At 41.7% G+C, this 17,570-nt stretch overlaps 1 protein-coding gene across 4 annotated transcripts in view; it reads right to left on the bottom strand.

The window, feature by feature from the left end:
* Positions 1-17,570, bottom strand: part of TTLL4 (tubulin tyrosine ligase like 4) — a 32,603-nt gene that overhangs the window by 9,077 nt on the left and 5,956 nt on the right. For 2 of the 4 annotated variants that reach the window (XM_072617804.1, XM_072617808.1), the window contains exons 2-4: positions 2,850-4,440; positions 2,033-2,136; positions 1,497-1,560 (exon numbers count right to left, since the gene is read on the bottom strand). In XM_072617804.1, the coding sequence (XP_072473905.1) occupies positions 1,497-1,560; positions 2,033-2,136; positions 2,850-4,351 (1,670 nt within the window). In that variant the 5' untranslated portion in view covers positions 4,352-4,440. Of the gene's footprint in view, positions 1-1,496; positions 1,561-2,032; positions 2,137-2,849; positions 4,441-14,864; positions 15,082-17,092; positions 17,229-17,570 lie in introns of those variants that run through there. The other 2 variants (XM_072617805.1, XM_072617807.1) reach the window with 2 other exon arrangements.

The raw sequence follows: 17,570 nt of genomic DNA, 5'->3' as shown, positions 1-17,570 counted from the left end.
GAGAAAAGGGACTGAACCTCAAGAGAGAGATATAGGTATGTAGATTTGGGAGTCATTTGTATACATATGGCAACTGAATCCATGGAAGCCCACAAGATTATCAAGAGAGGGAGCAAAGAAAGGAAGAGAGGGGGAGAGGAGAGGAGGGGAAGGGAGAGGAGGAAAGGGGAGGGGAAGGGAGAGAAAAGGAGAAGAGGAGAGGAGAGGAAAGGGCCCAGAAGAGACCCAAGGTACACCTAACTCATAGAGAGGGGGACATGGATGATGATGAAGATGATCCTGCTGGAAACTGAAATTAGTCATACAGTTAAAGACATAGTGGTGTCATTAAAAAAACAGCAAAGAGAGAATATAAGGAAAGGGTGGTCAATAGTATCAAACTCTACAGAGTGGTCCAGATCTATGAGGACCAAGAAAGGGCACTGGATTTACCAACAGAGAGATCACTGGTGATCCCAAGAGAATTTCATTTTAGTTGAGTGATGGGGACAGAAAGAAGCAAAAAACAGAGAAGTGAAAGTAATGAATATAAATAGTTTTTTCTGGGAGTTTAGCTATAAGAAGAGAGATACATGGTGATAGTTTGAAAGGTTTTTTTAAAGGATGGAAGAGATCCAAGCATGTTTTTCAAGCAGCAAGGAAGGAACCAGTGAGAAAGGAGAGATAAAAAATTAGGCAAGGTAGAATAACATATATATTGTCAGACAGAGTTAATGCATTGGTTACTTTTGCTGAACTGGCTTTTTGCCTTTATTTTTAAACCATTGTTACAAAGAAAGGCTCACTGAGTAGAGAAGGCATATTTTCAGAAATGAATATGATATCTCAACAAAAGCTACCAATAAAAAGAAAATTAGGGTGACAGGATGATCAAAAAGGCAAGTTCCCAGAAGAGATGGGGGGGAATCGGGGTCACAGAAAGACAAGTTAGAACTGGCTAGGAGAAAGACCATCTCATTCCCAGAGAAAGGAGGGAGCAAAGGAAGAACGAATGAATGACAATGTTGAAGTGTGAAATTGAAAAACAAAGAAAGCTAATTCCAAATAACCCTTGATTTTTTTTTAGTAAAATATGAAACAAGGTCCCCTACCAGGAGTGAAGGGTTGGTACAAATAGCTTCTGAAGGGGTTTGGAACGGCCACTGCAGAAAGTAGGATAGAGGGTCCATAAGAGGGACCATGGTGCAGCAGGAAGGGACTTCTTGTGATCAGGGTATAAACTTTTGTAGAGGGCCTCTGCTTAGAAGGGTTATGTAATTTTCCTCAGCGGTATAATCCAGGTTTGGTTGGCTTTGGAAGAGGAGTGCCAATACAACAAGGGGAAGAGGAATTCAGGGTAACTCTGAATTCTTCTGGAGGCCCTTCCTTCCATCTTTACTGGGTTCTAAAATGAACTTAAAGCAGGGACCCAGATGCTTAGATGACCAAATTCTCCATAATCTGGAAGACAGAGCAGCTTAATTGATGTGCAGGCTCTGGGTTTTCTAGTCACTCACCGAGAGATGACTGCAACTGATTCACTTGCTGAGACACCACTGACTGAAGAACACTCGGAGTCCTCTAATGGGAAAAAAGAGAAAGCAGTGATTTCTAAGATACCCAGGAGTTATTATGCCTGTGATACCTGAAGGGAACAAATGGCAAGAAGAAGAAAAAACAATCTGAAAGGGATTTAAGGATTAGGGTAGAGATCAGTCATTAGAAAGCGTCCTTCCTGGTGCCCTTAGGGCAGCCATCCTTTGCCTCATTTTATTTAAATCTTAATCACTGAAAGGGCACTGCCTCAGTCAACTCTTCACTTGAAAAGGCCAAGGAATCCCCCTGCATCCAAGACCACTTCTTGTTGTCCTGATTCATGTCTGGTCACTGGAGCCCAATGGCTCTGGAGGAGAGAGAGAGGCTAGTGACTGCACAGCCTTGCCTCATTTAACTCTAATTCACTTGCATGTCACAACAACATCTCCCTGATGTTGTGGTGCTCTTAGAGATCAAAGGACAAACAGCAGCAAGGGTAGCAGAATCAACTACTTACCGTCTTCCTCTTCATCCTCATCTTGGCTACAACAGTCTTCTATACCATCTCCCAGCTCCTCTTCCACATCTTCAGCCTCATCACGGAACATGTCAGTGTTTGAGCTATAAAGAAGTGATACCACGCACTTGGTTGTCACACCTCCTCACTCTCCAGTCACTGGTCCCCCTTCCATTCAATCTTTGTTTCCCAGGTTGGACCTCCCATCTTGCTCCAAGTGCTCCCAAAGACTATAAGCATAATTCAGGATCCTTCCTTACTTTCCTTACTCCTTTAGAGAACCTAGTACAGCAATCTATCCACAGAAGACACTCAAATGGTTGCTGACTGGCTCCTAGAACTGGACAGCTCCTTCTCTGACAGCTGTAGGACATAAACCTGTATAATGCAGAAGGGTTGATGCCTGGGAAAGCATGAGCTAACCATCGACTCAACAGCTTGTCCAAAGATGGGAAGGAACCTGCCCTTATAACCTGAGAAACTTCTTGAATTCACCCTGACTTTTGCTCATCAGTAAAAAGATATCAAACTCTAGCTGAGTCCCATGACTAAATCAACAACCAGAGATGCAGCACCAAGGCTACTCACTTTATTAAAATGTTATGGCACTCAGCTCTCTACTCTCTAGACTAAGGGAGTTCCTGACCCGGAATCCACAAATTTTTATAAAGTATTTTGATAAGTATTTCAGTTTTATTGGTTTCCTTTGTGGTCCTATGTACTTTATTTTTAAGCATTTTAAAATAGTCTTCTGAGAAGGGGTCCACAGACTTTACCCTGTCCTGAAAGACCCTGAGGAGGATATTCTGTAACTCACTTGAAGCTCCTAACAGATGAATTCTGCTGCTGCTGCTGCTGCTGCTGTTGCCTGCCTTCTTTCTGTCCTTTGGCTGGCTGACTCAGATGGATGGAAGACATTCGGTTGGCCACATCCGTCACATTGAGAGCTGGCTGCTTTTCTCCAGTGGTGTTTGTCCCAATCCCACCAGCAGAATCATTATTGGGAGGGTTGGGATGTGAGGCAAGAAGGTGAATGCTGATACGCTTCGTACAGAAGACAGTACTGTCCAACCCCACATTGTCAGAGCCATCAGGGAGGGGTCTAGTCTCCAAAACTGAATCCTCTCGGGCAAACCGAGGGCTCACCACAGGAGGCTGCCATCGTCCATTCCCATTAAGGAGATTCCAGTGGAAGCTGGGGTTCATGAGACAGGACCGTTCAAGCCGGTAGCCTTGTCCCATCTTGGCAAAGCCCCTCCCTGTCAACTTTCTCACAGCCTCAGTCAATCGGATCTCCCTGGAAAAGGCCCGGGAATTGTCCTTAGCCTCTAAGGTCCAGGAAGGTCGCTCTGCCCTTGGGGATGCGACATTCTGATTATAGGTGGGAGAGGCACCTCTGGCAGGGGGGCTGGTGGTGGTTGTGGTTAGGGTGTTATGGGTGGGAGGGGTGGTGTTATGGGCAGTGGCATGGTCAGGGACAGTGCCATTGCTCTTAGATACCCTGTGATCCAGGTGCAAGGGGGAACAGTCTCCAGTGCCTCCTGAATGATGCCAAGAGACGGGCATTGGGATCTTGGGTGGGGGTACTGGCTTCAGGCCCTCTGAGGCCTGCTGTGAAGGCACTTTAGTGCTATTTGGCCTCAGGAAGGAATTGTTGTTGAGCACAGGTTTGTAGGAGGAAGGAGAGAGGGAGGAAGGGATCTTCCCTGAGATGGCAGGGGTCATGCTCTTCCCTGAAGAGTGCTCCCCAGCAGCTCTCAGTGGGAGACATGGATCTGTGGCTGAGGAAGCCATAGCCCCAGGAAGGGTGGTACCTGTGGCTGGGGGGATGACTTTAGGGGCAGGGAGACCTATAGGGAGGCTCCTTCTAGAGAGAGTAAAGGGCCTTTTGTCCGATGTGTTTGACCGTAAACAGAAAGACTCAAGCTGCTGGTAAGGTTTGTGTCTGTAGTTGGAGCGTCGGTACAGCAAAGTGCTGCTGAAAAGGTCCGGCAGGGAGTGCAGATGACAGGGGGAGTTGCCGTGGCCTGCGATGACAGCTGCAGTTCCAGAGTTACACAGGGTGTTGGGGTAAAAAAAGTAAGCTGGCTGGGGAGTGATCCCCAGGGCTCCGGGACCCTGCCCTGATGAAAGGGTCCCCACGTGCTTCTTCTCCAGTCTCCAGATTGGCTTCACCTGCTGCTGTGCCTGGTACCAGGTTTTGCCCTCAGAGGGTTTCTCAGCTGGTGGGGTCGGCGCTGTGCCCGGGGGACCACCCTGCTTGAAATTGTTTCCCCGGCGGAGGCCAAGACTATAATGCTCTGTCCCTGCAGAGGCCATGAGGGAGCCATTTCACAGCCACATAGGCCCTGGCTCATGCATGGTGCCCTGTGCCTCAGGCAGCAGCAGCATCCTTGGGATCTGTCAGCCTGAAAGAGGAAGAAAGAATAAGGTGAGTCAGAGTCCATAAAGAAAAGCAGAGGGGACACAGAGATGCCACCATTGTCTAGGGGGAAGGAGGAGCACACGTGGCATATTTCTGATTTTCTTGGCTCAGGAGACCACACTTGACCTACATTTTACTGGTGTATAGGGAAAGAAAGCTCTCAATGAGGTTAAGCTTGTTTCCCTCCTGCCACCACTCAATCAGAGCAGACTTCCTAGAAGAATGGAGCTTTTTAAGACACACGTCCTTGTGAAGTGAGCAGAACCAGGAGAACATTGTACACAGTAACAGTAACATTGTAAGATGAAGAACTGTGAATGACGTGGCTATTCAGTAATACAATGAACCAAGACAATCCCAGAAGACTCATGATGAAGTATACTATCCACCCCAAGAAAAAGAACTGATATGGTTTGAATATAGACTAAAGCATACTATTTTTCACTTTCTTTCATTCTTTTTTATGAGTCTCCTTGTACAAAATGACTAATATGGAAATATTTTACATGACTGTACATGCATAACCTATATCTACTCACCATCTCAGGGAGCGGGGAGAGAATTTGGACTTCAAAACTTTTTTTTTTTAAATGTTAAAAATTGTTTTAAAATGTAACTGGAAAAAAATAAAATACATATCAAAAAATGTTTATTAAATGGAAAAAAAGGCAAGTGTACTTGCTCACTTTCTTGCATACAGAAACTCCTTCTTCTTTCCTTCCAAATGGCTCATAATAGAAGATACTTCTACCTCTAAAAACCTTATTCATGTGGTCCCCTACCTCATCTCAACACAAGTTCAGATGGAACTAAGGTAAGTATGAGGACAACCAAGAGAGAAGCAGATCTTTTCTCCTCCTGTCCTACTCTGAAAGAGTCAAAGATCACCTGAAGAGGTGTTCATTCTCTAAGTACTCCCCCAAACAACTCCCAAATGCCTATGGCTGGGGCACAAAGCCATGCCACTTAAAGTAGGAATGGTCAGGTTGTTAATTTCCTTGATCAAGCATAGCAAGTTTAAGAAATGGAAAGATTACTGCTAGTCACCTGAACCATTTTTAATTCAGGATTTCCAGGTATGAATAACCCAATTTCAAAGATTTGGGTTGGGGGGAAGAGAACATGGGGCAAAGTTGTTGACTGAGTGATCATATTTTCAAACAGCTAATATAGAAGAGGGAAGTAGAGCCAGCAGACACTAGAAAAAGATGAAGTAAGTTTACTCCTCACCCTTCTCCCTCAAGTCCCAGGCTAAACTCAAGTTACAGCAGAGTTGAGATAGGGACCCATCCATAGCCCCATTTTTCCTGATTCAACAGTGCCCCCTGATACAAAGCAATTTAGAGACAGGATGGAGGATGCTTTCACTCCAGCTGGTTCTGTATTAAGGGAGCTCAAAAGTGTTGACAAGTGACTCAACACTGGCAATTATCTTTGATACTGTAATTCAGAGGAGTCTCTTCAGTCTTTCACAATTGACAAGGGAAGGAAAGTGGAGACAACATAAAACAGAGCTTCTCCAGCCTGTCTCTGACTGCTAAACTCCTGTCAGCAAAAAGGGCACGTCTACCTTACAAGAGGATCTGGGAAGATTCTGAGAATACCATTCAATCCAGGCAAGTTGACAAGCATATGAGAAAGGCAGGCAAACAATGAAAGGGTTCTCATCTTGGTCTGAAGAGAAATAATCAGTTTAACTGGGAGAAGAAAATGTACTTGCCAAGTGTTTGTGAGTTCAAAGGAATTACTTCTGGCTAGAAGGATGGGAAGGGATGGCTTCCTAGTAGAGGTGACACTTGAAGTAGGCCTAGAAGAACAGGTTAATATTTCAAGAGGCAAGGATAGAAAAAGTGGGGAGGGCATTCAAAGTCTAAGAAGATTCAATATCCTCCTAGGTCTCTCCCAGCTCTAAACATTAATAGAAGCCGCAAAGGCAGGGAAGTAGCAAAGTGTGGGTTGGTCAGAGAGGATCAAATAATTCAGGTGGACATATGATGTGTTGAGAGGCATTCTCTGAGTTTGCTTCAGAGAGAACAAAGAGATTATTCCAAAATTTTATATTAAACATTATCAAATGTAAAAGTGTGACATCACCCTTGGAAATAGGCGGAGGCCAAGTTATAGAGAGTCTTAAAACCCAAAAGTCTGGACTTCATGTGGCAGTCAGCAACTGAACAGAGAGAGCTTTGGAGCAGGCCTGTGAAAATCTTTGTATCCAAATCCCAAGTAAATTAAACTGATCCACTGGACCCAGACAGCTCTGAATTTCTAAGCCCTTTATCCGGGATAACTGGCACAATGGATTTAATTTTGCTTCCTCCACCCGCCCTTTAAAGAACTCTTTTAAACTGATTTAACTAACACAGAGAATACTTCTTTATGAGTTGGGCTGGAAGAGAATTTGGGTCACTTTAACCACAATTTATCCTAGTCCTACTCCATCTTCTATATCTGGCATAAGTGCCCTAAAAACCTTTTAGGCTTTCCACAATTGTCAATAATAGTGCTCTAGTCCTGAAATGATATTTTCTGTGTTCCCAAGCTGTAAGAGAGAAGGGCAGTTAGGTGGCACAGTAGCAAGTCCCTTAAACCCTGATTGCCTCAAAAAAAAAAAAGTTCTAAGAGAGTTATAAAAAGGTACTCATTCTTAACTCTGTCAGGCATGCTGTACTCACACACCATAGTCTCTGTGAGATATATGCAAATGCAGGAACATGGGGCAAGTGTGGAAAACAGATATAAAATCAACATACTTAGTCCCTGACCCTCCATAGCTTCTGTGGCCCAGGACACAGGCCAGGCATGAAATGTGTGTACACACATACATGTACACATACGTACACACATACAAATACATATTTCTAAAACTCATAATGTATTCAAATGTGCATAGTAATAGGAATAGCATAACAATAGTCAACTGTGAAAGACTTAGCTACTCTGATCAACATAATGATCCATAATAGCTCCAAAAGATTCATGATAAAAAAATACTATCTACTTCCATAGAGGGCAGACTGAAACATGTTTTTTCACTTTCTTTTTCTCGGTCTTTTTTTTTTTTTTTTGCAACATGACTGATAGGGAAATATGTTTTCCATAATTTCACACGTATAATGGGTATAGTATTGTTGTAGCAACAAGGACCCTTCCGAACTTAACTTAGAGACAAAAGAAATGTGACTTAGGCAGTATACAGAATGTTGGTGGTGATACAGAATAGAATCAGTTACAAAAAGGGAAACAATATTAATTGTCAGGAGGCATACACAGGAGGTCCTGCTATACAGGTTCTCAGATCTGCTTTTCTAAAAGGAAAGCAACTTTTGAGGGGTCAACAATTTAATCAAGCACATAAATCATTCACTTAGTTCAGGGGAAAAAGTCAGCACCTTGAACTTCAGAGAAAATACAGAGAAATAAAGACCAACAGACTAAGCTTCCAACTGTCTGACCATAAACAATATATACATCACAGATCGACAGATCTAACTATTACATACATACATACATAGTTACCAGAGAGAGAAGCACCAACATCTATGTTTTCAAAGTGGGGAAGGGGCTCCTTAGTGGCTACCCAGAGTCTCCTCTGGCCAACAAGCACTTCTGATCAGTAAGCCCCAAAACAAACCTCACCTCAGAGTATTTATACACTTTTCAGAGCCAGTGGGCATCACAGCTCTTGAGAACCAGTGTGTCATTAGAAATTAACAAAAGCTGTGGGCTTTCCTACAAAACAAATCTCCCCTAATCAAACTTCCCTTAATGGGCAGGCCCATTAATGGGTGAAGATCTTTAACTTCATTAACATAATTAACATTACAATTGGTTACCTAATCAATGGGTGGGGAGAGGGCTAGAGAGAGGGAGAGAATTGGGAATTGATTTTTTTTTAAATTAATGAATAAATAAATAAGGCTTATAAGTTTCACAATTATACCCTCTTAAGGGAAGAAAACTAAGGATAGACAACTAACTCCTCCCTAGACCACAAAAATCTCATTATCTGTGATGAATCAGAGATAAACTTAAGTGCCAAGGCTCAGGCTGGGACGAAGGAAAAGCAGGTGACTAAACAGACTGCTTCTGAACACATATTGCTTATATTTTGCCCTTCTATATCCATCTGTCTTTATGTCATCCAGCCCTAGACTCAAGTGAAGAAAAATCCAATTCTTTTAAATAACTGGAGGGAGAAGTGATAAGGCACATACCCTAAGGAGGTCATATGCAGTAAAGTCCCATAAAAACCAAAATATTGGCAAAAATTTTTGTGGTAACAAAGAACAGGAAAGAAAGAGGATGGCCGCTGATTTGAGGGATGACTAAACAAACTATGAAACATGAATGTAGATTAAAAAAAAACATGTCTTAAGAAACCATGAATACGAAACATTCAAAAGCATAGAAAGAACTGAGGCAGAGTATACAAAATTAGAACAAAACAATGATAACAATGCAAATGGAAAAACAGTCCTCAAAGAATCTGACAATTTTACCATTTGAGAGAATGTTTCAAATCACTAATGATAAGAGAAATGCAAATCAAAACAACCCTGAGGTTTCACTTCACCTCTAGAAAACTGGCAAAAATGACAGAAAATGGGAATAGTTAATGCAGGAGGGGTTGTTTTAAGAAAGGCACAATAATGCATTGGGGTAGACCTGGGAACTAGTACAACTATTCTGGAAAAACATTTGGAATGATACCAATCAAGTGTCTAAAATGTCTCATACATTTTAACCCAGAAACATTAGCTAGGCATATATCCTTTAAGAAGGTTGTTGACAAAAAGAAAGGCTCCACATAACATCAAAATATTTAGAGCAGGGCTTCTCAGAGTAACAAAGAACTGGAAACAAGGTAAATTAAATTAAAGAAAGACTAAAGAAATTACGTTACATTAATGTAACGGAATAATGCTGTGATATAAGGAGTAGCTAGATAGCATGGTGGAAAAAGTGGCAGGCCTGAAATTAGGGAAGACCTGAGATTAAATCCAGCTTCAGACACTAACTAGTTGTGTGACCCTGGGCAAGTACCTTAACCCTGTTTGCTTCAGTTTCCTCATCTATAAAATGAGCTGGAGAAGGAAATGGCAAACCACTCCCAGTACATTTGCCAAGAAAATCCTGAATGAGGTCACAAAAAGTTGGACTTGGCTAAATGACAACTGTGACATAAAAAATTACAAAAATGAGGAATTCAGAGAAGTATGAAAAGACATGAACCAATGCAAAGTGAAATGAGAAAACCAAATTAATATTGTCTCCCTTTTTGTAACTGATTCTATTCTGTATCACCACCAACATTCTGTATACTGCCTAAGTCACATTCCTTTTGTCTCTAAGTTAAGTTCAGCTTTCCTCTCCAAATTAATTAAGTTCAGAAGTTCAGTTATCCTCCTAATAATCGCTGTTCTATCCTTTTGTCAAAGAAATCTGTTATTCTTGCAGGTGGATGCCAGGGAGTCTGGTCTGTTATCTCTGCTGTCCTTCAAGAAAGTCCGCTCTGTTATCACTGACTAGCCATGCAGGTGGCCACTTACCAATGAACCACAGTGACAAGATGGAAGAAGGGATTGCTACTAGCTCTGCATTGCAAACTTCCATCCAATCATTGTTTTCCCCATTTTTGATGCTCCGGCTTTTGGATGCACCTCCTTTTGTCTGTAAAAATGATCTTTCTTCATTCTAACACTTTTCTTGCTTGCTGAGGAGCTACAGAATCCTTTTATTGGTAATTGCTACCCTTACCAATGAAGTGAGCATGCTCAGAACTCTCTGCCTCAGCTTACCTTGACTTTTACTATAACAGAAATAAATAGAATCCTGGAAAACAATATACACAATGACAACAATGTGAATGGAAAGAACTGTCCCAAAATAATAAAAAATTAATAAGCAAAATTATAAAAAATAGTCATGGGTCTCAAGAAGACATGAGACAATACCTCCTTCTACTCCTCTGCAGAAAGAAGAGAGGTGACTGACTCATGAGTCTGGAGCATTGTACTCAATGTCATTTTTTTTATGTATTGATTAGGTTTGGGAGAATGATTCTTTCCTTTCTTTTAAACATTCTTTGTTATAACAGTTGGTTCTCTGAGAGGAAGAGAGGTGAAGAAGGAATATAGGAGAATATCTAGGTGATGTAAATATACTCTAACAAATTTTTTTTTAAAGATAAGCTTGCCGATAGGGGAGAAAGGAAGGATCTATATGGAAATCAATGTGAGGTAAAAATAAAAGTTAACAAAAACTAAATAAAATTAAATAAAAATATCTTAATAAAAATTAAGAAATAACTAGGGAAAGAAGGAAATCAAATAGTTGCCTCAGAGATAGATGAAGGAAATTCTCATCTCCTAAAAATCCAGAGTAAATAAATGGAAGGTACAGAAGTTTGATTTAAGCTTGATACTTGATGAGCTATAGAGGGCAGGAAGAAACTCAGTAGGAGACCATAAAGAAGAAGTCCTTCTGTCTAACAAAGGATTCTCCCACCTAACCTTAACTTATCCTGTTCTTTTATCTCTTAAGTAGGTACAGGGTTATGGAGGGATGGGGATAAAGGTCACCTGCCTTCCTAGGAGAACACAGATACCAGGACTGAGTACCAAGCCTGAGATGTGAGAATGTCTCAGAAACACTCTATCTGAGCAGTGACTCTATATCTATGGGGAGGCAAAATTGCTGTTTTCAATTCAAGGTAATGAACACTTTTTCCAAGAGAGCAAAAGATAGCAAGAGACCTTAACTTCACGTCCTATGAAGACTGGTTGATAGAAATGGAGCTGCTTAGACTCAAGAAGAGAAGATTCCAGGGGCTCCTGGCAGCTGTGCTCCAGTCTCTCAAGACTGCTCCAGGTGAAAAGAGATCAGACTTATTTTTTTTGGGAGGGGAGCCCCAGAAGGAAGAACTAAAAGTGAGATGTTGGAGTTGCCAAGAAGCAAACTGTTGGTCTGATGTCATGAGAAGCTTCCCGGCCACTAGACCATCCAAAAAGGGAATGGACTGCCTTGTGCCAAGCACAGGCTGAACGAGCACTTGGTAATCATGTTTACGGGAGGGATTTCTTCAGGCACCAGCTGAACTACGTGGCTGCCAAGGGCCCTTCTCATTCTAAAATTCCATGATCTGTGATATGAAGAGGTGAGCAAGCTGTACTAAGAAAGGCCTGAGAGCCAAACATGAAGGTTCTTCGGATGACAAACAGGTCACAGATAAACTTAAGGGAAGGGGACAATATCAGTCACTTTGATCAGAGGTGACTCCTTCAAGTTTGTTTCACTGCTCTCTGTTATCAAGTACTCAGTGATGGCTAACAAAAGTTCAGTTTTCCCTAGGCAAAGATTTCTGGGGCTAACTCTGCTGGGGCCACCATACAAGGAGAGAGCTCTTCTCTTCATTTCACAGAGGGGTTAACTGAGGCTTGGTGTTCCCTGGTTGCCTTCTTCCCATGGCTGTCCTCAGCAGCATCTATCTGCACTCTGGTCCAAGGAGAGTAGTTCTATGTCCTCCACCTCCAGATGCTCTAAGCAGCATTTCCCTGAAAGCCAATTCCTATCTCCTGAGCAAGTAAAGAGTCTAAAACTTAAGAAATGGAGGGAAAGGGAGGCCAATTTCCTTGGCATAAAATCACAGGCTTACATGTAAGCTCCAGAGATTCCAGAAACAATACACAATTACAAGTTAGTTTTCTAATGATTCCATGACGTCTTTGGCATCCCATCCTTCCTTTCCCCTCCAGAATTCATCATTTTAGGTCAAGGCCTATTCACATCTCAGATGGACAATTACAGCCCCTGACTAATCGTTCTGCCTCTAGTACGTGCAGTTGCCAAATTTATATTCCCTGAAGTACAGTTTCTACAACATCACTTAAGGAAGCCTGAAAAGACCAGGGTCTCCCATTGCATCCTGGACCATCTCCAGCCATCCTGATGCCCATTAGGCCACTGCACTCAGATGGCTCAGGAGAAGAAAGTGAGGTTGATGACACTACACAGCCCTCCCTCACTCAACTCAAAGTCAACCACAAGTCATATCATCATCTGGATGTCATGGTCCTCTTCAAGGACAAAGGACAAACACAAATAAAACTCCCCTGCTTAAGAAGCTCTCATGATTCCTTATTGCCACTAGGATTAATTACAAACTCCTTTGGCTTGTAAAGCCCTTCCCAATCTGGAAACAGCCTTTCTTTTCAGGTGCCTCAAATAATTACCCTTCTTCATACACTACATTCTAGTCAGACTTGTCTACTCACTCTTTTCACATACAACATTTCATCTGGCTGGATAGCTAGGTGGTGCAGTGGATAGAATACTGGGCCTTTGCCAGTCCTGGCTCTGCTTTGGCACATACTGCCATACCCCTCTACTGAGCAAAGACCCCACCTTCTCCCTAAATGTATTCATTCTTGACCTCTGCCTCACTCAGCTCAAGTAAAACCTACAGAAGTCCTTTCTTGATCTCCTAGTTGATATGTGTGTGTGTGTGTGTGTGTGTGTGTGTCTGTGTGTGTGTGTGTGTGTCTGTGTCTGTGTCTGTGTATTTTATTTTATTTACTTTTCTGTGTGAATAGTTATTTCTCCTCAGGAGAATGCAAGCTCCTTGACAGACCCTTGGTGCCCAGCACAGTGGAAGTGCAATACAGTGCAAAGAGCACTGGCTCTTGAGTCAGAGGAGCCAAGTTTCAATGCCATCTCTGCCATATGCTACCTGGGAAACCTGGAACAAGTCACTGAACCTTCCTGTTTTAATTTCCTCAAATGGAAAATTTGTGTTTAGGCATATGAAAATTATTACCTGCCTGCAAGTTATCCATTGCATTTAAAATTCTCAGTTTACAAAAATTCAATTTCCATACTACTTTTCAGGAAGACTTTGCATTTATTTTATTTCTCTTGTATTTACTTGTCTATCTACATGTTGCATCACCCCAGTACAATGTAAACTCCTACAGGACAGTAACAGTTTCATTTTTACCTGGTATCCCTAGAAGCTGGCACACTGTTGACACACTATACATGAACAGATTTTCATTGCTTAAAGTAAGCCATACTTACAATCACTTCCTGGGGCAATTCCAAATGATTCATCATGAAATACTCCCTCTACCCATGCTTCCTCTGAGCAGCCTTTATGGTGTTTGTTTTAGAGGCTAACTGATATTACCCAAATAGCATTTTTTAATCCAATGTCATCTTTTAGAGCCATCAACATGACAAACATCTTTCTTGAGCCTTCTGTGACTTGGTTCTCCACTCCAAGCTAAAAGAGGGAAAATTCTTATCTACAAGGATCAAAGACTAGATAAAGGTAAAACATCAGGGCTTTATCTCCGATCACTTATTTGGCATCATATACTGGATAGAGAGCTGGTCTGGGAATCCAGATGACCCAAGCAGTTAAATTCGTGAACTGTGGCCAAGTCACTTAAGTGGTGTGGTAGGCTAATGTCTAAGCCTGGAAAGTTGAAGAGAAGGGGCCCACCTGCATTGGTAGAAGGAGTTTTGTTTTTTTTTTATACTGATGAATCCCATGTCCAGTCCCTGGTTCCTAATATTTCTTCCAGTCAGGTTGCACTGGTGGTCTCCACCCCTTGTACTGCAAGCCCAAAAGATGTCTCTAGGAGTAGTAAAGTAGCAGGCCAAGCAATAATTAAAGCCCTTCACCATCTTAGCTCTCACTGAATAAGGATTCAAAAGACCCTGTTCAGGCAGTCAACTTTTCCCCATTCATCCTCAGTAACCTAACATCCAGTCCATTAGTCTCAAATAAAGGAGGGAAGCTGAAAAAGAGGCCTAATAATGATTACACAACAAAGTTTTTCCTAGAACTACAGATAAAATTCTGTATGATGTCTATCCCCAACTCTTTTGTTCTAATAGAAGCTTGTTTTAAAATATACATTCTGTATCCCAGGGGATGGCTTTCTGGACTCTCTATGGATATATTTGGAAATGAGGGCCATATAATAACAAAAGATAGCAAGAAAAGAATGTTTTAAATACATTACCACAAACCAAACTCCCTATTTACTACCGTGCCAGCCTTCTCCCTTTTTCTCGCTTCTGAGCTCTGGGTTATGAATGATGGCTCTGATATTAATGGTGTGACCCCAGGCAAATACAGCCTCTCAGAGCCTCCATTTTCTCTTCTATAACATGTATAGGATACTGATTACACTTGTATTATCTGCCTGGGCTGTAGTAAGATATTGTTTTTGTGGAGTTTGTATCAGTAGGTGGAAGCAGGTAATAGGAGTTGAAAGGTAATTGCTACTTAATATCAGGACCAAAGAAATAAACCTCTTTTCTTGGGTAAGCTCTCTTTCTGCTTACAAAACATACAGTCCAGAAATCCTTTGTGATATAGAGTGGCCAAAGACTTACATAGAATTCATTGTAACCAGATGAGTCAAATGTTATCTATGGGCCAACAACTGGAAATAATTGTTACACTGATCCCTTTCCTTTCAAAAAAAAAATAAGCCATGTGACCATGCGGGGGTTCAGTTCCCAGGCCAGAATGTTATGTACAGACAGTGCCACAGAACCTAAGCACATTTGGTAACAATGTTTCTGTAGAACAGTGTGTTCAGAGTTCCAACGGGGAAGAACCAGGAATGTATCCTCTCTCAGTACAACTGCAGCTGAAAACTTAGGACTATACACAGTGACAAAAAGTTCTTCACCTACTTCCTACATGACTCTAAAGAGGCAGCTATCATGGAACAAGCCCTGAACAGGAGTTCTGGCATTGCCATAAGATGGATCACAGAATATGAGAGCGAGAAGGGGCTTAGGAAATTATCCAATTCAACTCCCTCTCTTTACAGTCAAGGAAACCCGGCATCTGGGAGAGGATTCATTACCAAGTAAAAGTTTTAACTAACAGAATTTAGGTTCCCATCCAGTCCTTAAGATTCTGTGATTTTTATCTGCAAAAGACTCAAGCCAATGAAATTCTCCAGAGAAGCAGTGCAAGAATATCTTAGATACTGTAGTAACAAGGCTATGGAAATAGAGAAAGAAAAGTCTAAAATAGACCCACGTAAGGGGCATAGTTCTCTAAAAATGATGCCATCTGGCCTAAGACACCACTGGTATCCATATGTCTCCAAACTATGCAAAATTCAGCTTCTAATGGCCTTGACCATGGTTGATTATCCCCAATTTATCCTGCAGAGTTGTTTGTATGTATTCTCTCCCATTAGAATGAGTTCCTTGATGGCAGAGCAGGAACTATCTTTTATCCTTCTTTGTATCCCCTAGTGCTTAGGTAGGAAGGAAAAAAGAATTTATTAAGCTCTTACTTTGTGCCAGGCACAAAGTGTTTTACAAATATCTCATCTGATCCTCACAGTAATCCTAAGTAGGTGTTATTATTTATCCTCAATTACAATTAAGGAAACAGAAGCAGACAGTATTTCAGTGACTTGCCTGGGATCCCACTGCTATTAAGTTGACTGAGGCCTGATTTGAACACCGGTCTTCCTGACTCCAGGCCCCTCATTCTATCCACTGCATCACCTAGCTACCTGAATACCTGACCACAAAACCTGGCACACAAAAAGCTACTTAATAAATGTCTGCTGATTGACCAGATTTAACTCTGTAGCTCAAGGACCAGCACACAAGCATTCTAACTTGAATTTAATTTTAAGACATTTAATTTGAAGAATCTCTAACTCAAAGAGAATGGTGGTCACAGTAGGTAGGAGTCATAGGTCGGCAGATTGAAGAGCAGTTGAACGCTTTCTCTGAGAACCTTAGCGCAGCAGCAGGATATGCAGTGTGAGAAGGTAACTTCATCTCAGAGAAGAGGCCATTTCAACTTGATCTTCAATGTCAATTGGAGGGTTAACTTTATAGCCAGTTCTATAAGAGGTCACTGATGCCATGTCAGAACACAGGCTCGCTCTTGCCTTGCCCTCAGGTGAGAAGACAATATATATGCCCATGAAGCAGAGAAACAAAGGAAGAACTCTGCTGGCCTCCAGTGGAACACAAAGGAGGCCCTGGGAAACTTTCAGCCTTCCTGGCTACTCTGTACCCAAAGCAACTGTAGGAAAGAACATAATCTTTTTTAATCTTTTTGCAATTAAGCAAAAATAGTTTTGCCAGATTTTAGTTTGTTGATTTCAAGAGACTGAGGGAATAGGGCAAAGAATTGCACTCACTAGCTAACCTGGCTCTAACCTGAAAATGGGCCTGAAATACAAGATATCTGACAATGCCAGAAGGACATCAGATAAAGCTTTCTTCTCCCTTGACAACCATAATGCGTTTAGGGAAGGAATGACAGGAAATGGTCTAAAATCACATAAGCTTCAAGTAACAGTAAGAATTCCCTGACACCAAAGAGAGTAAATCCACAGAATGGATGACTAGGGAGGTCTGAAATTCTTTTATCAGCACAGGAACAAGAAGCAGTATCATTTCTGTATATTCAACATTCCAGTCCTTACAGATGATCACTCTACTGAACTTCACTGATGTTTTGTCCTGAGCCCCATATTAACCAACAACCAGCACGTATCCCCCAAACTACAAACTTTCTATCCCTTCTCTCTGACCACCTCTCCATTCTTCCATATGTTCTGAACCCACTCATTCACCTGTTCATTCAGGCCATTAGTTCTTTTCTTCCTCTTCCTCTTATTATTCGTCTCTTCTGGTATCTCCTTCTCTGTCTTGTTCTATTGACCCAGGACGTGGGAACAAGAGTTGAAACCAAAAGGAAGTCCAGGGATCCTTTAAGGACAATGAGTTTTGGAACTTGAAGTGAAAGTTAAACAGGTCAAAAACAAGGTAAATAATGTCACTCAATTAATGCTAAGGCTGTTAGAAAAGGTCAGGTACATCACTGAATACCTAGTTATGAAGTACTTAGATTATGAAGAATCGATCTAAGGCTGGGCTATAGGATTACACTGTGATTCAATCCTAAAACATTTGCCAGTTCCAGAACATAGCCAATAAACCAAGAGATCCATGTGATCCATGTGAAAGGACTTGAGAAGAATCATGGATGAAAAGAAGGAAATTTATATGAACTAAGGCAGAGAATAATACATGACCACAAGATTACAAATT

The sequence above is a fragment of the Notamacropus eugenii genome, chromosome 6, assembly GCF_028372415.1.
Source record: "Notamacropus eugenii isolate mMacEug1 chromosome 6, mMacEug1.pri_v2, whole genome shotgun sequence".
In the NCBI taxonomy this organism is placed as follows: Eukaryota; Metazoa; Chordata; class Mammalia; order Diprotodontia; family Macropodidae; genus Notamacropus; species Notamacropus eugenii.
Note: the sequence above shows the minus strand (reverse complement) of the source record. Positions and strands in the feature narration are given on the sequence as shown.